A 27,109-nucleotide genomic window follows, 5' to 3' on the forward strand; every position below is an offset into this window, starting at 1 on the left:
GACCTCAGAGTTAGCAGGTTGTGAATTATGGGGGAAAGTGAAACTTTGTGGAGCTGGAGTGGAAAAACAGGTGGACAGAGTGGAAGAGGCACAGTTCATAAATTACATGCTATGAAAGGTGCTGCATTAAAAAAAAAGTGGGGTCTTGTTGGCCACTCTTGGGATTTGATGGAGTCAAAAGGTCTTTCGCTTGTGCAGCAATGAACTTTCAGGGTCAACCAGCAGATCACAATCCCCTTGAAGTTGATTTTGCTTTGCTTTATGGTCCTTGGGTGCCCTCATTTTCACACACATGCACATACACGCTCATGTGCACATGACCGTGAGAGCAGAGACACCCTGCACATCCAATTGTATGCCACAGGCTCTAGAACCCATGTGTCAAACACAGGTCAGGCCCGTGACACAGTCCTATTCGACCCGCGAAATTATTTAAATTTTCTATTCTTATTAGTCCATTTTACCCTCAGATGCACTACAGTCCCCATCATGCACTGCAACATAGTGTGTGTTCTGACCCTCTTCCCCCAACAACAATCTACGGGCCAGCAGTTACACTAAAAGAAAAGATGCCTGGTGTCTAGTTTAAGCAAATAGGCAGTTTTTAAAAAACAAACCAATTTATTTTTATTTGAAATTATTATGAAGTATTCAATTTCTATTTTGCAGTTGCAGTTTTAGCATATTTTGAATAAACAATGGCCCGTTCGGGCCGTGGCGAAAGGTAAATGAAAATGAAATAAAAACATAGCTGGCCCATGGATTTGCTGATATTTTTTAAATTGGCCCTTTTAGTGGTTCAATTTGACACCTCTGCTCTAGAACAACACATATAGTCAGTTATACTTTATTAAAATTCTGAACAGCTAATGCTGGAAACCCAGAAACTAACTAGTAGAAAAAGTCCAAAACAGCTGCTTAAATAAGGGTGAAAGATTAATGCAGCTGTTTCAAAAAGTGCCAGAAAAAGTGGATATGCTGGTCTTCTTGGCCAAAAAACAAGCCTGCAAGATAATTTATAGAAAATAATCGCAATTTCATGAATTCTCTGGTGATCTCTGCCTTGCCTGTGAATATTCCCCGTTTATCCCTTATTCAGGTCATAGTATTGGTTGCTCAGTGAGGTGCTGGCTAGTCTATCATTCTAACTCTGACAGTACTGACGCTGAAGCATTTATCACTCAGCTTTTTGGCCTGAGTAGTGCAGTAGTTTGTACCAATGCATGCTGAGGTTTCCTTGAAGTTGGAAACCTCTAATATCTCCTCTGAGCGATTTCTCTCTTGAGCTCAACCACACAGAAGTGAAAGCCTCATCAACATGTTTTCATACTGAATTATTTATGTTAAATGAGGGAGCGAGTGAGTCAGTGAGTGGTTGAGGGGTTTTTAGCTGCCCTGTGCAGTTTGGCAGATGTGCTAGCATGCAATTATCCATTAGCAAAGGAAAGTTACATCACAATGATGGCTGACATCGTGTCTATATTGGGACAGGCTGTGACATGTATATGGAAACTAATCTACTGTCTTGGTAGCACTTATTTTACCACTGTGTGTCATATGTGTTTTTCAGGGATTATTTCACTGAACTGGGAGCTTTAGGACCTTTTGTCAAATTACTGCATAGCAACACGCCCCAGCTTTAGGGCTTTTGTAATTGAGAAGTAGTTCTGCTCTGCAGCATTTCATGGCTTGTTTTATTCAGTTAATGAAGATGTTTAGAACTTTACCCCTTTATAGAGGTATTCTGCTTGAAAAAAAGAGTTTCATATATTTTTTTATGCAGTATTGTGTCATCAGCCTCTTGGATTTGACAGAATTTGCTATTTTTTTTTATCATTTTCATGTTTTCATTCACCAGTGTTCCCTCCCTACAACTGGGAGTCCCTGTGATGTCAACCAGTCCTGAGTACTAGCATAGTCACTGCTGTGTAGACTACTTAACGCAAGCAAGCTAGCATTAGTGTAACTCTCAGCTTGGTTGTAGAACAAAATCGTACAGAAAATAGTGATTATGTCTTTATTCAGCACAAAATGGATGCCTAAGACAAGCTTTTTACCAGTTGTGAACTGTGACTATTAGGATTAGGCCTTGAAGTTAAACAAATAAAATTCAAAACTCGATGAAAATATGAGAAAAAAAACCCACCTCTGTGATACTTTGTTAGCACTGTGTTTCACACAGACGCTTTCTGATGAGGCTGTTAAGTTCTTCAGCTTTTGTCAGTGAAACTTATGGCAGCCATCAAAACCCAATGCCTTCTCAATCTTTCTTTCATTCTTCTGCTTTCCACTGCAAGGAATGTGACCTCAGAGTTAGCAGGTTGTGAATTATGGGGGAAAGTGAACCTTTTTGGAGCTGGAGTGGCTATTAGAACTATGCCTTCAAATTAAGCAAGTAAAATTCAAAACTCAATGAAAATATGAGGAAAATAACCCACCTCTGTGATACTTTGTTAGTGCAAAGCTAACATTGTTTCACATGAACACTTTCTAGTGAGGATGTTAACTTCTTATGTGAATTTTCTGTTCCACCTTAAATGTTGCAGCAGTTACATTCTGACATATTTAGGCATCAGAATGTAACTGCTGCACAGTTTAAGGTGGAACGAAGGATTTGTTGTCTTTTCTGATCATCTGTCATATTTATGTGTTGTTTTCTTTTGAATTGTCTTGTTTGTATTCATTTTGCTGCCTCATGTGTATTCTTTGTGCTGATTCTATGCACAGCACTTTGGTCAATATAAGTTGTTTTAAAAGTTCTTTATAAATAAACTTTACATATTTACTTTCAGTAGAGAGTTCTGTTGCACAGTTGCCACTGCTGTTTTCCATTTCTGGCAAACCACTGGTTAAGCTGCTGCTGGCATTCACAGTCAGAGATGTATCTAGAACTTCCAGACAGCCTAGAATTACAATTTAAGGTGAGTGGTCGATTCCACTGTTACTTTGTAATTACTCTGATAGATAATCTAATGTGTTAGGACTTCTCCTCAGCATTTCAAGTCGTAACTAATAGGAGAGCTCACTTACCTACATCTACATAGATACCACAGAGAAAAACAGCTCCTGACTGGCCAATTTTCCACTCTGCATTTTAAGAATTTGACCATTTTTTCATACTTAGCAGTGAAACAAGAGTAGTACTGTAATACGTCCAGAGTTGAAGTACCACATGATTCTATTGAATGAAAATATTTAATAAACAACCAGACATGCAATTTTTAGTACTTAGAAGGTCCTGAGGGTTCCCCTCTGGTTTTATGACATTTAGACAAGAAAAGAAGCCAAATCAGGGTAAGGTATCTGGAGACCCAGATAACATTGCTAACTGTAGCTTTTAGCTTGTTATCCTTCTCATCTAACGAGCCATTTCTGTTGTCTGAGTAATCCATTCTCTCCATTCTCTTCATTGTTGTTTCCATCATGATTTGAAGACAGTTACTAAAGTTATACAGTTGCAATAAGGTTCATTTTCCTAGTAGTTATGGTAGCTTTCTGACTTCCTAACTGTATGTTCACATTAGAACATTCAGAGAGAGAAAGGCGACCAGTGATTTCTTAGGGGAGTATGTGATTTGAGGCTGCAATTTAGCAGCAAAGCTGCGAGCGACATGGCAGCTTCAAAAAAATAGATAATTAAAACACAGATGAAGTTGTAATAAAATGAATATCCAGAACTGAACATATTTCAAAGGTGGTGATTAAATCAAAACCTGTAACTTGAAAAAAAAATCACTTAAATAGATAATTACAGTCTATTATCTGTCACTTTATTCACTTCTTGTTCACAGAATTATTGAAATATTGAATAAAACATCTAAAACTTTTGGCAGATAGTTTGTGATGTTTAAATCCACACTGACATAATTTATTGTTGTGTATAGTAATATTAAAATTGTATTTATTTGACAAATTCTGCTCCGCCTGGATGTCTCGTGTGTTTTATTGCAGTGATGTGGATTACTGTTATCATGGTGCTCTAAAACAGGCTCTGAAAGGGAACAATGCTGTATGCGAATTTCAGAAGATGCTGCATATGTCGCCGTCACAGGAAGTGTTCAAGATACAATAGCGGGACGTCTGCAAGGCAGTTGCTAATCAGAGGAAATGAAGATTGGCACTTCAAGGCCACACTCAAGCATAAACGAGTTAGATTTTAATAAATGTGCTAATTAGAAATCTGAGGACAGCCAGCAGGAAGCGTGCACATTAGTTTTCCTCTCCCTTTTGTGGCTCGCTATTGGAGGAGACTGGGCTAAAATTGGACTTTTGTTTGGGCCGTATGCAGACTGAATGGGATCAGTAATGAAACAATATGCGTCGACAGAAGCCTGATTTAAATATTCAGAGCGCCTGAATAAATGAATGGAGGGTCATTCAGTTAGTCAGATGTCAGCATGCGCAAATAACATCTGACTTCATCATGGTCTGCTTAGTGCACCGTTTAACACTTATTTCAACAAACAATGCCTTAACTTGTGTGGTCTGACAGATGAAAATGAATGTGTTGTGTTGTGGCAGAAATAGCACATCAGTGATTTGTACGAACAGCCTGGTTTATTAGTCAGAGTAGAGCCCAGTCTGAATAAACAGTTAATCAGCAGTTTTAGCTTCTAGAGTCAACAGTGTGCTATGCTGCAAGTTCAAAAGGTGAGAAAGAACCAAAATAATTCCAGAAATCCAGAGCCGTACTGCTTGCATTAGCGCCAGATGTTTGACGCTGTGATGTTCTCCTTTCATGTGTTATACCTTAAACATGTGAATGTAGCGAAAATGTTGCCAGTGTCCATTTTGAATTATAGCTGAGCAGATTTAGCGTGTAAAATCTCAAATGCATTATGGTCGGTGTGGCGATAAGCATGACCATTTTCCAGCTTTTTGTTTGCTTTCCTTCTCTTTTCCAAATGGCCAGCTCTAGCAGATGGCAATGCTGATGTCTGCTCATGTCAATAGCCCTTCTGATGTCCTTCAGCTAGGCACTGTCACCAATAAATTAAAGTTATGCAGCGAGCAGAGCACATGAGGAGGTCCAGGAGGGCTGGAGGGGTGTGGAGAAACTCATTCAGCCTTTTGTTTCCTTTCATGCGTTCTCTGAAAATTTATCACCACTCCAGAGTGGGTTATTTCTGTAGCTGTGCTATTGCATTGGGCTTACATATTTTCATAGATCTCAGAGCACATTAGAAGATTTCATCTTGGATAATTTTTTAAAGTGATTTAAACATGGTCAGTATTTATCTAGACACTGACTTCTTTGGGTGATTTTCTTAAATGTTTCCAAAGTTGACATTGTTTAGCTTTTTAGACATCTTCATTGGTGCTTTATGACCAAGGAGTGACAAATTCAAAGTATTACTTTATTTGTAAGGCTACATAAAACCTACAAAAGCCTGTCTACTGACATAAACATTTATAAAGGCTTATTCCAACAGGCGCCAGTTGTCATAACGGCTGCTTTTGCTCATTTTGATGTCATTTCAGTACAACAGTCAACAGTCTTAGGACAGCTGACACTTGTTGAAATAAGCCTTTATAAATGTCTATATATGTTTTTGTCGGTTGTCATGAAAGGCTTATGTAGGTGTGTTAAAACCTTATGAACCTTCAGCAAAGTGTTACTATATTCTTAAATGTCAGATCAGTCAATAAACAGAACCTGGAATATATGCTGTGCATAAGACTATTTTAAAATGTTTTCATGCCACCAACTTGGAGTGATAACAGAAATGTGCATCTTCTCCACTGTAATGCCACTCCATTCACTCTATGTATTTACAGTCTGTTGGACCTTGGAGGTCTGTGCTGCACTCTCAGCTGGATCTTGGCAACTTTTTGCACCTTGCTTCATGATTCTTCAGCATTTTCCACTGACTTAAGCTATATCTCATTGCTCCTTACCATTATTATGGAGCTGTTCAAATGATTTCATCACTTATAATAATGCTAGTCCCTTTGGCAAGGGCTTGGTGAAAACAAGTCTGGGTCTGTGTGTAGCAAGTTTAGAAAGATTAATGGGGAAAAACTGCATTTGAACAATGAAATAATACCTTTATTATAATAACTGCCAAAGGCACTCAGAGTTTACAAGCATTAATCTTTGCTCTTGCCACAAAACCTTATCTCCAAAATGGCTACTTTACAGGGGGAAGGGACAAATGTTCTTGACTTTGAGTGGAAGTAGTTAACATATTTTGGATAATTTATACTTCATCATTAGTACTAGGGGTGAACAATATGGCAAAAATGTCATATCACAATACTAAAGGACATTTTCACGATACACGTGTCACGATATTTTTGACTGACAGAATGCACAAGTAGTGCTACATTTAAAAGCTGCATCAAAAACTTTTGGCAGAAGAGGTTATTCAACATTTCACATACTATACTACAGTAAATGTAATTAAACCAGACTCATTGTGTTGTTTTTTTAATGAAACTTGCATTCGTTCAGTGCTCCATCATTATTGATGATATCTTCGATATGCTCAGAAATGCATATTGTTTGTCACAATAATAAAATTTTTCACGATAATGATAAAATATCATCATTTTGCCCACCTCTATAATTACGTCAAGAGAAGCTGGTATTTTCAAATTATATCAAAAAATGAAAAACAACAAAAATGGAGATACAAGGTTTTGTTTCAATAACAACAATATGTTTTTGTTAGGGATGCACAATAACATGGGAATCATATCGGTATCAGCAGATAATTACTTAAAAAAAAGATAGACATTGGACAGATGTTCAGATTTAATTGATATTACGAACTATCTGATGATGTGTGATATTTTCATTGTATTTTAACTGTATTTTTTTTATTTTACTGCATTTGTAACCCCATAGAAATAAATATTGTATTTCTCCTAATGGTAATCCAGGTGGAGCTAGTCTCAGTTTCTACATTTTATAAATGATTATGTGCCAGAATAGGTTTCAATATCAGCCAAGATGTACACGAAAAATATTAAATATCGGCATCGGCCTGCAGTTCTCATATCTAATAGAGTCCATCCCTTGTTGTAATTTGCAAAACTGATGGTCAGATGAATGTTCTTGTCTAAATGCAGTTATGGATACTGTATGCTGACCGCCTATTTTTGGCACACTTGCTAAATGTAATCTGCATCATTATTAATTTAAACACACAATTTGTACAAGACAGACATGCTTTACTAGGAGCTCATAAATCAAAGTGCCTCATGAAGGCACTGAAATGTTGTCATAAACCCGCAAAGAGTATCGTTATGGGATGTCTCCTGTAATGAGAGCTAATAACAGTGCATTACTGACATAAATAATGCACACATGGACGTGAATTGTCTAGTTCACCACATGAAGTAAATGCTTCAAAGCCAAAACTAGAAGTTAGCTAAAGCCCATGTTTTTTTTGCTTGTAAAAAAAAATGGGCTTCTTTTTTTTTCTTTTTAAGTGGTTGAAATCTTGTGAAAAAGTCTGAAGAACAAACTTTGGCCCCAGAAGTCTCCTGGACGCCACCAGCCATCTCATGGATTGAATTCGATCACTAGCACATTTGATGAAACATAATAAAGGATTGATTAGCCAAACCAGGTATTGGATGATAGGTACAAATAACACTGGTCTGCCACAAGGAGAGGCTTGAAATAGGTTAAACAAATACATCGACATACATATAACCACCGCTTATTGTAATAATATTATTTCTATTTATTCTAATATTAGTGTTTTCTGGACGAATAAATGTTTACTGTCCAGGTGAATGGCTTTTTACCTGTAATTTTCTCAAGTGCCTAGAACGTTTGCACAGTATTGTATATAACATAATATAGTGCCTGTTTTGGTGAGGACAGGCTTCCCAGTGAAGAATTTACTCCATAGAAATAACTCCTAATGGAGTTGGACGTTCTAGACAGCTGAAAGGTAGCAGTTTGTTTTCTTTTCATCATCCTGTTTGCAGAAGAGATTGACAGGTGAGGTAGTAACTTAGATATGAAAGGCAGTTGAACCTGGAAGTGGTCTGCTTATACTGCAAATCAGGCCAAGATTATACCGTAAACTTAATCATTACAGGAAGTGGAAGTATATGTATTAATACGCCACAATCTGCTGGCGATCTGCCATCTGTCATCTCAGTGACAGAACAGTAAGTTTGATGCGATGCTCACTGTGTGGAAATACTGCTGACTCTTTCATTTTCACATTTAATCTGATCAGATTTTGCATGCTGGCGTTATCTGAGCAAGTTAGTTTCATTAAAAATCACTGAGTCGTTATCCCACACGTTTGAACATTTGCATGGATGGGAGGTATAGAGAAAGTGAAGAAGACAAGAGGAAGGGGAGGGGGAGATAGAGAAAATGAGGAGAAAGGGAGAGGGGGATGTGTGTGTGTGTGTGTGTGTGTGTGTGTGTGTGTGTGTGTGTGTGTGTGTGTGGAGAGGGAAAGAGTGAAAGACTGTAGAGGGCAGATAGTGTCTGTTATTTGCTCAGCTTGCATGATGGCCTGTCTGATGCCCAGTAAACTGTGACCTATGCATTTACTAGGATAATAGCTGAGTAATTACTCTTACAGACTACAATTACTGGGCATATTAAAAACCTTCTTTTCTTTTTGGGCTTTGACTCAGTGTCAAGAAGAGAATTTCATCTAAATATTCGTTTAACCATAAGGTTGCCCTCTGCAATGATCTTGCTCTAGCTCATGCATATCACACATTACCAATTCCACATTTTCTTTTGTCACAATATTCTATACAAAAAGGTTTTATTTTCATGGCAGATGTGGAAGATATATCTCCAATGTTTGTTCTCTGTGAGTAGCCATATATAACACTGCAGTGTGCTTAATTTAAATCCAAAACACTAAACCTACAAAGACCTTAATCTTGTGTTTTATGGATTTGGGTAAGAGGCGTCTTGTTGTGGGTTACATTCACATTCTTACACATAATGAGAAAGAAATAAAGAACAGTTGTCAGAAAGCAGAGCAAAGTCCTGGTTGGTATTTTCCCTGACTTGTTTTGTCCCACAACAAAACTCAGGCAGAAGATGACATTATTATGTGATGAAGCCACAAACTTGTATCTTTACTTCAAAGTCTGACATGCTGATGAATTAGCTGAGATTCTGTCACGGACTCCATAATTAAAGTCTGAAGAATTCCCCTTCCATTGTGACTTTGACACTTAGCTAATGACAGAAGTAGCTGTGGGCCCAAATGAGGTTTCATAGTGTTGAAAAGCAGGTTTGGAAGTATTGTTTATGATGGACCACATGCCTGCAGGAAGTGTGTCTTTTAGTCAAAGCTTTTTTCACTCTATGCATATGGCTGCTGGGAGGTGTTTGGTGGTTGTATTTCATCTAGAAAGCAAACAGACAAACAAGCTTTACTGTAACAGCAGCCAGGCCTTTTTCTTCAGCTTCCATAGCCCATTGGACGTTATGCTTAGTTTTACAAAATAACATTGCCTGCTATTTTAAGTTTTTTTTTTTTTTTCCTCATCATCAGAGGTCTAGTCTACATGATACGTTATATATACGATATTGTATGTCAAATTTTAACATAAGACAGAATATATAAAGAAGGATGTTTGTGCAGATTAAAATCTCCCCTGCTATTCATTAAACTGTCTGCCAAAATGAATCCAAAACCTTGAAGTCTACTACAAATATGAATCATAATTTTAAAAGTTCTGTAGAAAAACACTTTGCTCTGGTATGAGTGGATCAGACACAGCAGTGCTGCTGGAGTTGGAGTGTCCACTCTAATAGACTCACATACCTTGTTGTTCCACCTTATAGATTTAAAGTCAGAGGCGGTAGCTCATCTGTTGCTGCACAGTTTGTGTTGATCATCCTCTAGTCCTTCATCAGTGGTCACAGGACGTTGTTGGTTGGATATTTTTGGTTGGTGGACTATTCTCAGTCCAGCAGTGACACTGAGATGTTTAAAAACTCCAGCAGCCTTGCTGTGTCTGATCCACTCATACCAGCGCAACACACACTAAAATACCACCACCATGTCAGTGAATGAGAATGAGAATTATCCACCAACCAAATAATACCTGCTCTGTGGTGGTCCTGTGGGGGTCCTGAGCATTGAATAACAGGGTGAAAGGGGGTTAACAAAGTATGTAGAGAAACAGATGGACTGTAATTGTAGAGCTACACCTATACACACCTTTATGGTCAGTGGAGCTGATAAAACTGACAAAGGTTGTAGATACAAGGAAGTGCACCCAGTGAAATAGCTGGGATTTTTGTAACTAGCTAAGTGCTGTATGTTGCTATGTGCTAACCGTTAGTCACAGTATGCCCACTCCTTCAGACTGGACTGCACTACTGCTTACCATATTATATTTCCTTTGACCTTCATTACCTTGAAGACATTTAAATCACTCAGAGTCCTGTGTGCATTATTTTGCCATTGTGGCTAATCAGCAGCACTTGTTCTGAAACCCCTGCTTGCTCTTTCTGCGGTTACTGTGTGCACTTCAGACTAACCTGTCAGTGAAGTGACTGGGTTTTCTTTTTCATTCTTTGTGTGTTTAATTATATACATTAATCAGTGCATGTCACAGAGGAGCAGAGTCTGAGGCAGCACTGTTTGACATGTTTATTCACTACGCAGTTCCCAAACTAACTCTGCTGAAGTTTTGCCCCAGGGCTACTTTATAACTGTCAGGCAGACCACTGACAGGGAAAATACATCAATTTATCTAGCCCCCAAATGGCAAGAAAGTTCACAATGATGCCTGATTAGCATCTGGCTGTGTTTGAACTGGGTCAAGGGCTTGGTGATGATTCATTGGGAAACAAGAGTTTGACTTTAAAACTCCAACTCAGTAGGAACCAGCCTGTTTCTTGTGCCTTTCAGTGCTTTTTGATACTGCTGATATCAGCTCATCCACCATCTATAAATCAGGTTTTATTGCAGAAGAAACAGTTGCAGTTAAAATTGCAGATATGAAAGCGCACAAAGCTTGCAAATAAGTGATTCTTATCTCACCTTGTGAGGCAAGAACACCTCATGTTCTGACACAACATGGTTTCAATGCAAATTAGGTTTCGTTATTAGTTTGCAGCAACATATTTCAAGTAAGCTGTTTAAACTTTGACACTGTTCTTTGCAAAAACTGTAAAACTGAAGAAATAACAGACCAAAATGATTCATCCTCTTGCTGTGTCAGTACTCAACCCTTTGAAGAGGAATTCCACTACTTTTTTTAAAAAAATGTCTGCATATTTAACTTGTTAAATTGTAAACAAAGTCATGTCATGGAGTTTGATGTGAAATGTGCCATTCTAGAGTTACATGCCGCGTCAGAATTGATAGGAACCAGATGTCTGAAGTGTTTAATATCTCAAAAGCTACATCACCGAAATCTGTTGCATTAAATGGTAGTCAGTACAAACCTGAGAGACAGTTTTGAGATAATGTTTTGACCCGTAGTGTCATCATCATCATCATCATCATCATCATCTTTAACCGCTTAGTCCAGATTGGGTCGTAGTAGCAAGTTGGGAGAGCAGAGAATCCCAGATGACCCTGTCCCTCGCAACTTCCTCCAGCTCATTCCAGGGGACCCTGAGCTGCTTCCAGGCCAACTTGGAGATATAATCCCTCCAGTGGGTCCTAGGATGACCCCAGGGTCTCATCGCAGTAGGCCGTCCTGGTAAACCCCCACCGGCATACCTGTAGTGTATTTTTTATTTTAATCCATTCATGGCAGCGAGGTACTTGCGGGGTGTAGCAAGGCTAAATAGTACCCAAGTTGTACCACTATCAACTTTATATGTAAAAACTCAGAAGACGTGTAGGTTCATTGGAATTTTGGAATTCCCCTTCAAGATGTTTAAAGCAATTTAAAGAGATTTAATTTAAAGCACATATTAAATTTAAAGATTTAATATGTGCTTTTAACAACAGTTTGGAAAAGAAAATTATTTAGCAAAGCCTGCTTTTCATTCTATGGAAGACACTGAGAATAACTTGCAAAATATTCTTGAATTATTGGCTAATTACTTACTTCTTACTTAACTAAAACATAGAAAAATAGATATTGTATATAAATATTATTGTTGCCTATTGGCCAATATCAGCATCAGCTCATCTTTGTTGTATTTGTGTTCACTGTTCACTGTCCTTCCATTTACCACCCCAGTGAGAACACCTCAGCCCTGTTCCTCACTGTCCTCTTCTGCAGATTACACATAAAGGGTCCCTGGAGCTGCCCCTTGTTAAAATACTTGGTGCTCTGTGTTGGGGGGAGCACTGCTTCATATACATAACCCTTCCTCAGCTTCCATGCTGTGATACTGCAGCTAATCATACCCACAGCGACATGCAAAGGTCCCAGTGCAGCGGCTCAGGCCTCCTAGTCACAGCTTCAGAGGACAGATCAGCCCCAGAATGAGGCAAAATTTACAAATTGGCCCCAGCCCAAGAGTCAAATTGGCCTCAATCATGTCCCCTTTAGTAATGCCGTGTTTCATAATAGTGTGCTCATCCCCTCACCCATGTGTACTTTGGAATATTATTTTTTCTAGATATGTACATTAAAAGCCTTTTGCGTTGAATGGTGAGCAAAAGTGCCAGAGTGCTTCCTGACCACTTCGTTCTGACCAATTTGTTCTCCATTTGGTTTAAGTGTGAGGAAATTGTGGCTTGTGTTTGTTTTGTTCTATCTGAAAAGGGCATTGAATTTTTAAGAGCAATTTTTTTCCCTTGTAAAGATGAGCACTTCTGTCTGAAGCAAATAATTCAGCTGATTAGACTCTGAATGTGTTTGTGAGCGAGAGAGGGAGAGAGCAAGTGAGCGTGCCCTGAAGCCACACAGTGTGGAGTTTAATTGGTAACTAGTGGCAATAACTTACTCAAAAAAAAAAGAAAATTCTTGAAATAAGAGTGGTATGGAGACATAATACAACTGCATATTCAGTCTATAGCAGTCTAGCTCCACCCATTTATGTGGAAGGCAGTGTGATAAAAGAGCAGCTGGAAAATGGTCAGGTAGACATGGATTATGACTGTTTTGTTACCAAAAAACACACATGTAATAAGGTGACCTCATGGAAAAAAACTATATACAGTACAAGAAAAAAGTAGTATATGGGCCCTTTAGCACGACACTACAAACCATGAATGCTTGTTTGTATTCTGCCTTGATTCACTGTCATAATTTGAAGAAGAAAACTAGTACTGGTCAGAGAATTTTCTACCACCTTCCATAAACACCCAAAGCATGGCACAGTCTGTGCAAAAAAACAGACTTCATTCATATAGCTGGCTTTATTAGTTGCATGAACTTTGGCTTCAGCACTGACCTGATCTGTTGTCTATTGGGATATGTCTGTAGAGAATGGCCCAGAAGATAGAATGTGCTCCTTTTGTCATATCTGAGAGCAGGGGGGAGCCATGGCCTTCGAACAAATTGGGATTGGCCTCTTTGTGGGTCCATACGGAGAAGTCAGATCGCCACACATGGCCATGCTTAATGAGTCACCAGGGGAGGGGGATATGATGGGGCACTGTGGACAGAGGCTGTTTGAATTTGGGGAGCACCATCTTTTGGTCCGTGAGCCCTGGAGGGCAGCTGGGCACACCACCTGTTAATGAGCTGTGAAGTGGTTCTCATCTGAGAGCTGGCCAGTATACCATGCTCCCTACAGGCAAGAGAAGGCAGAGTGGAAATGGATACTGTGTTCGCTTGTGTTCCTAGTGCATCTGATTGATTTTATTGTTGCTGATAAAATATCTGGCAGGCCCATTTGGTATTGTATAGGTCATGTGAATGGGTTGCTATAGATTATGTGTGAGGCTTGTTCTCTTCTGAAGCTCAGCTGACAAAGGCAAAGTTCCATGTGTTTGTCTTTAAATATAACTTTTTTTGCTTTATGCACACTTTTTTCACTTTAGGGCTTATTTTACAACTAGCATGTTGTTAAAAGAAAATGTCTTAGCCATTTACTTTAATATTCAGTATTACTGCCTCAATATAGAACTGTGTATGTACAATGCAGTATAAAAATAATATGGTGTCAGCACACAAACAGACAGCTTTATGTGGTACTTTTTTTTTTAATTTTTTGCACGTGTGTCCCTTAAATGTTTAGCTAAGCTGTAATGCGATGTCATTTGTCCCTTTGGTACATCCCTTTGGTTTGCATTGTATTGTAATTGTGCTCTTATTGGAATAATAATAATTATTACTCATAAAAATGCAATATTCATAGTTGGCATATATGACTTTGTTATCTCAACATGAACTGCAATAGCAGTCTAAAGGGAATTCTACCGATCTGCCAAAATGTCAAAATAATTCCATCATTAAAATGTAAGCGAAGTTAATAAAAGTGGTCTGATGTGAAGTGCATTTTAAAGAAACTGGTCAAGTCAAATTTGTTCACAGTGGTGGTGATAGGAACCATAAAAGTCTCTAAATGCTATATCAGACAGTTGCATGAAATGATTATGAAAACATTGCCTAATGTCTGTTTTATGGTAGTCTTGAGATAAGATTTTGGCCTAAAACTTATTTTTAAAAATGTATTCATGGTGGAGATGTCTTTGGACAGTAAAAAAAATGGCTATATTTGCATTATAGACATTGTAACTTCTGGTTCCTGTCACCCCCACTGTAAAGAAACTAGAGTCAGTTTCTCTACAATGAACCATTACTCTGTAGCATTACTCTGTGTACTCTAATGCATAAAATATGATGATTAATTTAACATATGTGCAGAGAGATGACCGGTACATATGTAACCAGTTACATAAGCCTGTTCATTTCTCATTTGATAGCCTCTCGCTGGCATGAACTCCAGGAAAAAGGGACGTCTGTTGATGAGAGGGAATAAATATGCAATATCTACTCTAATTACAAGAGAGGTCTGAAACTGGCTCACCCTCCACACGCTGTTAACCTCTCTAATCAACGTCTTTGCCAGCTAATTTGCTTCCACACTAAACTTTACAACTGCCTCACAATAAGAATTAGCATTTAGCATGTTGGCTCAAATGTGTTTATGGTTCGATATCAATGGGCTGGCGGTGGTCAGACATCATCGAGCACTAAGTGCTCTCAGATGAGCTACTTTTGTTTTGTCTGTCTGCCATTTATCCTCTCAATGATGCCAATCTTCATTCAGCACGATGACAGACTGCATGGCGGTCAGCTGGTGAATTCTGACTCACTTTTCATTAAATTCCCTCCTCCTCATCCCCTCCCTGGCTCAAATTAACCCCCTGTCAGTGCTCCACAATGGAAGTGGGCATGGCCCGGTCTGATTTATCCCACATTTAGCCATCAAAGGGGCACCGACCCCCCTCGCCCCACTCCCCCAAATGGTCCCCCATCTAGCCCAATGCCTGGCAAAAAGTCTCATTCTATGAAGCTGGGAAAATGACAAGCCTTGATTGGGGTGTGGCCATATTCAATGAGTGTGTTAAGGACTAAATAGGATGTGTGACAGTATATGTGTGTGAATTTGGAGTGGGTGGTCTTGCTTTTGCCCATATGCTCTCTGGTGGAGTCACACACCCACATATACTCATTCAGGGGATGCTAGGGAACACTCATGCAGGCCAATGGTGAGTGGGAGCACTGAACTCACCTATGGGTGCTTGTAAAGACTTGTAAAGGCCTGCTTTGATATCTCTTGGCATCTTCCTATGGATTAATGGCAGACAATTGATTGACACATTGGACCTTCTAGTGACTTATCTCATTATTCATTGCTGTTAATTTGATATATACCTTGTCTTTCATTGGATATAAGAATGTGGACTTTGAGATGCGACTGTAGAGCAAATCGCTTTAATGAGCGATTATTCTGGAGTCTGGTTCTGGTGGATTTCTTGTGTCAGGGCTGTTCAGTTGCCACTGTATTTCTGGTGGCCCCTGGTTCTTCTCTGGAAGTCTCAGTCCCTGTGTTACTCCCAACAGACACGGGCACAGCGGAGACGCCAAAAGAGGGGGTCACGCAGGCCCCCGCTTCAGGACATGATGAAGACAACACCTTGGGCTACACAGGTATTGCTGTTTCTTCCTCTGCTTCCTCCTTGCTTTCTGCTGTAGCTGCTGTATGATTGTATTAGGAACATTACTGTTCCTACTAAGGCTGAAAAACAGATTGAAGTAATAAGCCACAAGAGGTCATACAATATAATAAAATACACCAAAGTTCAATAAATAGTTTGATTTATTATTAATAATCTTAATAAACAATTCTGCCACCAAGCATTGTAGCTTGATACCTGTGGTTTATGGTTGCCAAGCAACATGAGAGTCAAATATTATTCAGTGAACAGCACAATTGTTTCTAATAATGAGACTAATTGGTATCAGAAGAAGGCTGCAATGTGTAAATGAGCATTCTGACCACCCTCTGATGTTCCTGAAGAGCTTCTGTGGAAGGTAATCTACAATTTTGTTGTTCTGTCTCATGTCAGTCTCCTCTTTCCATCTCTTTCCTTTCATTGTCTCCTTTTTTTTCTCTCAAGACATGCTCTCCTGTGGTTTGTTGTCAAGTCAGGGAAAAGTGAATTCTGTGATACTCCTCTGTAACTCCTCTGATTCTCATTATAAAAAAATGCAGAGTTTCTGCTTTTCTTATATAGACAAAGGCAATGGAGTTTTTGTTGGGTTGTACCTCACATGGATGACTGAGAACATCAGTTAGTAGTTAGTTAAGTAATTAATTATATTTACATTCTGTATCGATATATACAGACCGTTCTATCAAATTAGTTCAAACTGCAGCCCCACAGTAATATTTTAAAAAAACAATAAACTATTTAGATATTTACAAGGATTATGTTATAATATACTTAAATCATTATCAGAAATAGTAATAAACTAAATATAAACAACATCATCATTTATAAGGTACTCATTGGGAGCAGGCTGTCCTAAACCCTAACCCCTAATTTTTAAATTGTGAAAATAATACTAGTTTTATTTTTTTATTCAAAAACTTTATTTTCATATCACTACAACAACATGAGTTTCAGTCCATAGGCAAAGCCTTATTTTAGCCAAACCTCTGCATTTAAGAGCAGGAAGTGAGACTGCATCCCTGTCTCTCATGGCAACATGGTAAGCAGTTAGATCCTATTGTGTCCCAAATCTGAAAATCAGTATCTAACTTTACTGAAAAACATTTTTTTTTTTTTATGAATACATATACTTTTTGTGTTTTAATGACACATATTAAGATTTTAATGTTCAAAACTGTGTTTCCTAGTCATGTACTGGCTCTTGCTTTTGAGTTATGCTAAAATTTGAACATTTAATAATGTTTTGGTAGTGTTATGATTGTTTTGGTAGTGCCAGAATGGAATGTTCTGTCATTTATCATAATAAAGTAAACATAGCTAAGGTATAGCCTCACTCAAAGCAAAAGGGTTTTAGTATAAAGTTCAAGCCAGTTAAAAGTTGCTGATTTTAACATATTGGAAAAAATGAAACATAAAATATAAAATGTGCAATAACGTTTGCATAGGCCACATTAAAGATTTTTTCCAGCATGTGCAGAAGTGTGTTCTCTATAGAGGATATGTAAAATTATTTTTTATTTATTTTCACAAAACGTGAAATTTGACCGGGCATTTACAAATGAATGTATGTAAGTGTGTATTTCTGACATTTTCTGTTTGTTTCAATGACCTTGAGTGCAAAAAAACACATAATGCTTTACTTGCTAACAATAACTATAACTTGTAAGGTTTAAATATGGAGAGAAAGTCAATGAGAAATAAAAATAAAAATATAGTATATTTGCCCACCTTTTGCAACAGGACTGCTATGCAAGATCTTTTGTAGTAATAGTGGAGTAATATCCGCTTCCGGTTGCTTCAGTAAAGCTGATTTGTGGGATTGGATAACCTCTAGATTTTTGAAGTGTAGAATGAGGTGAAAGCAATGACCGAAAAAGGAAGCACAGCCAGAATCTCAATGTTCAGACTGCATTCACTTAGATGAGATTAATCGTAAATTGTAGAGGAGAGATCTGAATATCTTTGCCCCTTTGTGCTTAAGTAAAAGTAGAAATCACTTTCTCAGGGCACCAGGCTCTTCTGCAGTGCTTTCGTGTGTTATTCTTGGAGCCAGCTCTCCAACACTATGGGCTGTTAGGATAACAAGTCGATAAGTAAAAAGCAACTCTCACTGTGTGGGTGATCTGGTGGGAATGGCTGCTACATAGATTGAAGAATGACTTTACAGTCCCAGAGATCCCCGTCTTTTCAGAGTCTGTCAAGGTTGAAGATATAGGACCGGTGATATTGAGTAACCTGAGCCTGTTTTTATAAAACAGACAATGCTGTCTTTATTGTTGAATTGTTTCTGAGTGAGCATGCGCACACATTCAGAACAGAGTTCAGATCATTATGGGCTTATTATTGATTCGTTTTGTCAGTAACAATAAAATGTGAATTCATATGTTCAAAATAGTAGTTTTGACATGTACAGAAAACTACTAAAATCTACATATTATTGACTTTGTTAAGTCATATTCTTTACATATCGTCGCATACATATTTTTCCCAACCTTTATTTTTATTTATATCATTTGAGCACAGCAGCTGCCTTTGCCACTGTGTGAAGATTTCATGATAAATAGGTCAATAGAAATGCTCCAAAATCACCTGTAATAAAACCTCTTTAATCTCTTACATTAAAAGTAAAGAATGTTTTTGCATTTTTTGTTTTTGAAGTTATGATTTTGAAGACACTACATTTTTTTTAGACAACAACAATATTCAAATGAATGTGACAACAGCATTGAGAAATGCTGTTATTAAAGCAGAGGTGTACATTGTATAAGCATGTAGAAGCAGCTGTTTTCACCTCAGCATTAAAGGGTTAATGTCACTCTTAAATTTTCTAATAGCTGTCTGTCTCAGTCTGTTTATCAGCTCAGCAAAGACAAATGTGAGCAAAAAAAATATGAATATATTTGCTAAGCCTGTCTTGTAAAGTTCAGGAAAGCTGATGATATGAACCATATGATCACAATGTAACTGGTTTATTATGACTGAATAAAACTAGGCAGGAAAACACGGAATTGCTGCACACAAAAGGGGTAAAGTTTTGCACCTCTTTCTGTCTAGCTTTCACCTTGAAGCCACTCAGTATATTTGCGACTCTTGAATCAATCTCTTTTTCAAAGAACAGAGAGGAGCTAGACAGCATCTAAACAACTTGAAGGTTAGAAAGGGACTAGTGTCTACAAAGCCCTAGACATATTCATAATGATTCAGTGCCAAGTTAATAAAATAAGAAGACTAATGGCAGAATGGAATAAATAAAATCCTATTAAAACAGTCAAGGTCCAACTACCAGTTACATATTTGCTCTACTTTTGCTCCAAATTCAAAAATGTTTCTCAATTTTTCTAAATTATCCACAGAAAAGTGGAAAGAATGTCTGTTGGCTTCTTTGAAATCCACTTGGAGTAATTATGAGTTTATTAATGACTTGAACACAGTTTATGTGTTGACTGTTTTAACTCCTTGAAATCCCAGGCTTATTATTCAGTAACTACAGGGCCCTCAGTGCAAACAGGTCATGCTAATAAAACTTTGGGGCCTGCTGGTAAATTGAAAAGTGATTATTTGATGATATTGTGCCAAAGAACTCTTTCTGGCACCTTTATTTTTTTTAAGAGTGTGAGTGTTTCTGGACACTGTTAAATCTATGTTAAATCTTTGTGGAGGTTGATTTCTATAAGCATGGCTGGCCATTTTTAAGGGGCACATATCATACAATAAAAGAGTTTGATGTAGTGTATGAACATCATAGTTTCAAAACATACTGTTCACTGCTCAGTCTGTACAGTCCTTATATGGAAATTATATCACTGCTGTTGGACAAAACCTTGTATCTCCAAAATGATAACTTGACAGAAGAAGGAAAAAACATACTTTACTTTTAATGTAAGTCAGTAGAACCAGACATTTTCCCTGTTTCTTGTGGTCCATCCAACGTCATGAAATGTCCCCACTGCTTTAAAGGAGCTAAAATACAGGACAGCTGATCAGAACAAACTCATTTACATTTTAGTCTAAAAGGCACAGTAACAAAAAACAGCAGTTTATTTCTCAGGGTTAAACTAAGAGGATTGTGTTTTTGTTTGTAAAACGGCACACATTTCATAAGTGGTCCTAGAGAACAAGACAAATGTAGTATATAGGCCCTTCAAATCGATGTTGTTAAATCTACGTGGAGGTTGATTTCTGGCCAGGATATGACAGACTGTCCATGTGAGATGGAGAAGTCTATTTAGCTCCCCCTCCTGTGATGCCTCATTACAGGTTACAGCTTTGGCCTTGAGTCCCGACCTCAGAGCCAAAGCTCATCTACTTGCCCCGCCAGCATTAGAGGAGCATTGGGCATTCTGCTGGCCATTATTAGTGCCAAAGGTTCCTGCCTGCAGCTTCACAATCACAAACCCTCCACACGTTCCTGCATAAATGGTTTCTCCCCACCCAGAGTGGACGCGGGGTACTTGCTCCCAATTGAGTGAATCCTCAAAGCGTGGCTTCATAATGCACTTGCTTTCCCCCCAAAGAGAAAAATATGGCAAGTGCAGGTCCTGCCTGTAGGGCCCATCTCACTTGAGATGTAATTACCTCCATCTCTCTGCAGCAGCCGCTCCACAGGCCCTCAGCGCTGAGGGGGTGCAGGCGCTCTTTCTCGTTCTTATTCCCTATCCAATCTCTATTCATCTTGCTGATCCCTCAGCTTAACTCGCACTGTGTCCCAGCAAAGGGCTCCATCAGGGCCTCTTCTTGGTGCACCAGGTTAATTCTGTCAAGAGGGACTGGAGTGGAAGAGAGATCAGCGAAGAAGGAACGGTAAGATGAAGCGGTGCAGAAAGTGAGAGCACAGGAGAGGGGTTACTGATTATTCATCACCACGGAGCTCGCCACGCTGAAGAGAAGCCGAACCTGTTTCACAATTGTTGTTGCAATTATCATGGGTGAGAGGATGCAAAGTAGGCCTGTCGCTGCCAAGTGCTAACAGACATTCTGCTTTATAAAAGCAAACAGCATTCAAATTTCCGCAGACAGAGGCTCTTGGGTAATTATGAGGTTTTTGCCCTGAATCATAAATGGCCTTTGCTTGCATGCCGGCTGGGGTTCAGGGGGAGAAAGAGGGGCGGGGGAACTGGGGGGAGTCAAATGCCCCTCTTTTGTACTGAGTCTGGATGTCCATATGGTGCTCTTATGACTGTCAGATGAGGGTGATGCTGACTGACAGATTCAGGGAGACGGGTGTGAAATACCAGCCTGAGTTTATCCACAGTCATTCAACGTCAATTATGTCTGTTTTCTAAAGATTCTCTTGCACAGATTGAAGCGGATTACAACTATCACTCACACTGTGGCTCTGTGATGGACTTCAATGTTGTGTTTGTGTTATACATCTGTAACCACCTAAATAGGTTCAGTACCATTAAACAAATACCCTAGCATTTTTCAACCTAACCTGTATTAGCTGCATCTGTAACATGTAGTCAGTTACAATGCTCAGTCATTTACTGTTATAAATAAAAAATCCTAAATGGTCCTTTATTCTTTAATCTTTAATTGTATAGACCCAGCTAGGTGCTTCCATTACAGGTCTGTACATGGTGCTATAAAAAACGTTATTTTAACCATGGGAAAAAGGATATAAAAGGTATATAGCAGGATATAAAAGGTTTGTATTTTAATGTTCATATTGTGAAATACAGATAATTTATTTTCTTCAAAATTATTCAGATTTGGGGGCACTATTAGCACTTAAGAAGGTATCGTTGAGCACAAAAAACCCACACCAGGTGTAAAACATGCATGGCTGTATTTATACATTTCTGAACAGGAAACAAAATTAAACGACAAAAAAGTTTATTACATAAAAGTAAGGCTCAGTATTGTTTAAAATGTTTGTTTTTTTTTATTTAATCAGTTAATTAAATAATGTTTAAAAACAGATAAAAAGACACTATTTAACAAATATAAAGATCTGAGGTAGATAGGTCCATGACAGTTGGAACAACACTATGGTGGAGTTTCATGGTGGGCAGGGATGTAGATACTTACAAGAATAGAGTCTAAAGTCTTTGTGAGACATACCAAATGACCTTTTCTTTCAGTGTGATTTTTTCAGTTTTCAATCGTCTTTCTGTTGTTATTCATGTTTTAAGTTGACCTGCCATGTTATTTTCCATTTTTCATGTTTTCTCTCGGTTTCTTTTTGTTTTTCTTTTATTTTTAACTCATGTTTTGTGTGAGTTTTTTTGTTGATTGCACCATTTTGTAATGTATGGTATGTCTACTGGACCCAAGGAAGAATAGCGGCTATCCTGATAGCAGCTAATGGGAATCCCAAAAAATAAACAAATAAACAAATTCTACATAATAGGCTAAACATCATTAAACTTTTAAATCATTGCTGGCTTTAGATATGACATATGACAGCCCCAAACTACACAGCCTTTGGGCATTTTGTAAATTATGAGACCCTTCCAGACATCTGGATTCATTCTCTAGTGTTCATATTACCTGATGGACTTCAACTACCATTAACACTGGAACTTAACCTGCATCACAGATCATGTGACTGCACTTGAGCACATGGAAACATTGTTCAATATTGCACACCATGTAGAATAGTTTATGAATAGCTAACTAAAAATAATTGACCATAACTTCCATGAGTACTTGGACTTCACAAAATATTTGAATGGAGATACACGCATGCACTTATGAAGGTCTATTGCACTCATGCTGGATTAATTTCTCCTACAGCCATGCATTAGGAGGTTAAACTTTAAAAAGGCTAAATCACACTTGTACATTTCATTCACAAAGAAGGTTCTTTATCCATTGAAAGGTTCTTTCAGGAATCAAATGTGGTTCTTTTGTGGCATTCTTTTTGAAGAGTATTTCCCTGTAATTAAAAAAAGAACAGAAGACTTGTTGACTTATAATAGACACCAATGGGCAGGTGTTTCAGTGACTGCGTTTTCTGTTGTTTTTTTTTCAATGAAGCACAGGTAAGCGTGCCAAAAATGATCCATTGTAACTGACCGTGTGCGAGAGATGCTGCAAATAGAGATTATATTGAAAAACACTGGAATATTCCCTTTAAAGCACTGAAGCCATATGACCATTTTCTTTTCTTTCACCTGCACTGCAAAGCACATGCAAAACTTCCATGGCATATAAAAACTGCCCGTCATTGTAGATCTCATCTTAATGTTTCACACACACTATTTGTGGCAGAGGCGCGATTGGGTTCAGCAGGCCCAGGCTAGGGTCTTGGCTTGGTGGGACATCAGTATGTGCGAAGGGTGAAATTTCGTGCTGGGGGTCATAAATCTGCGCAGCACCTGCTCCTCCGAACTCCTCTGGCACGTGTTGTGAGGTCAGCAGCACCACATATCCCATCCATCATATTTATAGTGCTCATCACAGTGGCGGGCTTGTTTTGGCAGCTGACAGCAGCAGGGAGACAGAAAGAGGCCTTTCAGTTTTTTTTTTCTTTCCAAGGGAGGAAGGACAGACTTTTTAAGGAATAGAGTGGAGGAAAAAGGTGTGTGAAAGTTTGGCCAAGATGGAGTGTGGGAGGGAAAAGGAAAATAGCAGAGCTGTTACTTAAGCTCAGTTAAAAATGTCCTTCTCAGTGGAACAGCAATGATTATATTATCTATATATACAATGATAGTAATGATAATGCATATTTTAAAATGACATAGTGCTCTTTTTTACAGTAAGAAACAGAGTTGTTATGGATTTTTTGCCACAGAGGATTATTAGATATTTCTTATGTCTTTTTAAAAGCTTCCTAGTTCACTGTTTTCCAGTGAAGTATTTTGAAATCTTTCAAAGGTTATATAGTGAATAATGTAATACACATTATTACAAATTATATCAGTACAACAACCTAAGGGAAAAGTAGAATCTCTGAAATATTTACATGAATGTGCACTTGAGTTGGCATGAACTCCATACATTTGTGCCTGAACATGAGCATTAATAGAAAAGATAAGACTCAGATAAGAGAGTTTAACATGGTCAGTGTCACTAATTTGCTTAAATTTCAGTAATGACCAAGAAATTGTGTAGAATCATCAATATTTCTTCTTTATTTTGCTTCTCATTCTCATTCTCAGACTTTCTGTTGTTTATTTCTAGGTTTAAATGAAAAACAAATGCCGGATATTCAATATAGTCTCAGACTTTTTGACCTCACTGTATACAGTCATGTATAAATGTTTGAACACTTACAAATTCTAAAGTGAACATAAGTTACCACTACAAGCAACACAGTTAGATATAGCATTTTTCTGGCAAATTTCGTGCAATATCTATTAATTTGCTGAATTTAACCAAAAAAAGCATAAAATTAGAAAAAAGAAAATATAAAATGTGCCATTACTCATGCACAGGCCACATATATTTTTTCCAATAAATTCAGCAAATAAACAGTGCTTATGTTCACTTCAATCATCAGTAAAACCAATAAAACATGTCATTTAATCAGAAGGGCCCAAACTTTTCCATACAACTGTACGGTTTGTTATTGTTCAGCTAAAAATAGTTAGTTAATAATTATATAACAAATTCTTTAGTAAAGGGTCACAGTTCTAGGGAATAAAGGCTGATTGTTAATTGAATGATGTTGAATGTGAAACATACAGTACATTTTGTAGTTGGAATGAAGAATAATCCTTCATTTCTCCATGGTCATAATGTTGCTTTCATTTAAACTAAATAAATAAATACATAAATAATTTTACTGAAAGTGTCAGCGTTGTTTTACTTCCTATGAACATTTCATAACAAATGAATCAATACAAAACTTGAAAAGCAAACCTGTCAAGTTGCTTTAACAGATGATAAGAATATTTTTGTCCCCATGTAAAGTTCTAAGGCTATCATTGTGGAGATATATGACTTATAAGTCTTTTTTTGGGGCGGTATGGCCATGTAAGCACAGAAGAACACATTTTGACCATTGTCATCTCTCACTCATGGACTTTACCATAGATAAGCCACAAGCAGAGCTGCCTTTTCTCTACTCTGATCAGTGGTGTAATTTTTGCTGACACTGAATGAAACTCAATTATTTCATTCCCTTTTGCAGACTTAGTTGCTAGGCAACAACTGAAGCAAATGGTGCTATGTGGGGTTTTGCAGGTTCAAAATCATGCACCTGTTTCCTGTTGGTTTTGTCCTTAAAACCTTCATCCTGGGTGCTGTTTAATGCACGCGCTTTTGAGTCAGCAGCAGAAGAGCAATGTAGTCCAATCTCTCCAGCCGCCCTGCACTGTGGGCCCGTGTTAATAATTGAGCCAAACTGCTGGTGAGGGCTGTGTCCAACAGCTTGCAGTGCACTGATTGGTCCAATCCCCCATTGTGAAGGTGGAGAGGGCACACAGTAGCAGAGACAAAGGCATCACTTGGCTCAGTTACTCCGAGACAGTCTCTCTATTCATTTAAAGTCTCTCCGGCCAGTAAACCAATTAAGCCAATTAAGCATGAAAACACAATGTGACTGGTTCTTGCCACTGTGCATAAAAGACAGAGTGAGACCGAGTGACAAAGCTAGTTAGGGAAGACTGGAGCTGAGAAGTCCCATGGAGTCACTCGAGACACTTTTGTTTCTTTGTGAAGTGGATCTAAGTCTTGTCGGCGTGTTTCATGCGCTAATTGGAAACCATGGAGCGTTGTGGCTAGAAAGCTCCAGAGTTTGTATAAAAACACTGGAGGGTCCAGTGTAGCTCTAAAACCTAAAAACAATATATCTGTCTCCCACTAACTATAATGCCACTTGTGCAGTAAGCATAAACTAAACCCCTTCAGTGGACAAAATTACAAAGTACAACAAGGCTTTACATTACTGTTATCTCTTTTTTATCCATCTCCGGCTAACACTGTGCTGAAGCTTAGTGCTAATCCTGTGCAGAGGTGGCGGGCAGAGAGGCCATTCAGGTCACACAGGCAGGCGGAAATGCGACAACCTGTTTATCGCCTCATGCAGCTTTTTGTGTCAGCCAGTCAGCGCGTAATGCCCTGCTCTCTTTCTTCCTTTCATTCTTCCTCTTCACGTCCCTCCCGTGGGGTGTCTCCTCCATGGCGTTCCGCATGAAGGGCCTCACTGAGTGACAAAACAGAACCAGATTTGTTCAGCCCGCCGTTCAGGACCTTCGTCCCTTTTTCTCACGGCTTATAAGTGAGCAAGGAGAATGCCCCCTCTGTGCTGTTTGTTATTCTCTATTTATCTGTGCTGTTTTGGGTCTTCCACTGTGAGCTTTGTTATCTTTTCATACTAATTTAATTTCTTAAAGGCACTGAAAGGTGACACAGGCCTTTGTTGTGTTGCTTTTTCACAGCACTGAAGGGAAGGCGCTTTTTGTGTGATTTTTTTCGGATGCTTGTTGGTTTTACTATGAGCTCGCGTGGGTGTACACTCTCCAGGCCGGGGTGAAGGCCAGATGGTCATACATGAGAAGCATTTTTCCCAGTGACAACACCGCTGCAGATTTGTCCAACGCAATCATGCAGAGAGAGCGGAGGTCTTTCTCAGCCGGCCTGACAAGTCACGGAGGTTTTCTGCTCAGAAGGGTGTGGAGTAATGACAGGATAGCACTTAGTGGTTCTGGACTCATCCCTAGTGCCAGTGCACCAGCGTGTGAGACAGCCCAAGCTGGGGGAACAGCAGCAGACTCCCCCCACCATACTGAGTTGTATAAGCCCAGTCATCACCATCCATATAGACAACTGCTCACTGTGAAACTCTGAATCTGCCTTCAAAGTAATAGTTTGGTGAAAAGTCTAATCCCAAAATATAGCTGATCAGCCAAGTTAGTTGTTTTTTAGTTTTGCAGTGGAGCTGGTGATTCACCTAAATAGCATAAGACAACAAGGAGGCATGAGATACTTCTGGCCCAGATAAGAATTAGACACAGCATCAACACTGAGCAGGCTCCTAGTGTTGAACATTTATTGAATTTTATTGTAATTGAGTTTGGTGTAGGATGTAAACATTGTAAAAGTTTCAAAATGTACCATTTTGAATGTCACATAAACTATCATTCACATATATTCAGCCAACAGCAGTTTAGCTC

General features: G+C 38.5%; 1 protein-coding gene across 1 annotated transcript in view; it reads left to right on the top strand.

The window, feature by feature from the left end:
• robo1 (roundabout, axon guidance receptor, homolog 1 (Drosophila)) overlaps positions 1–27,109 on the top strand; it is a 329,382-nt gene that overhangs the window by 92,879 nt on the left and 209,394 nt on the right. Inside the window, 1 exon segment of the mRNA XM_036564441.1 lies at positions 15,934–16,020. Within this exon segment, the coding sequence (XP_036420334.1) occupies positions 15,934–16,020 (87 nt within the window).

Source organism: Colossoma macropomum, unplaced genomic scaffold (assembly GCF_904425465.1).
Source record: "Colossoma macropomum unplaced genomic scaffold, Colossoma_macropomum, whole genome shotgun sequence".
Classification (NCBI taxonomy): domain Eukaryota; kingdom Metazoa; phylum Chordata; class Actinopteri; order Characiformes; family Serrasalmidae; genus Colossoma; species Colossoma macropomum.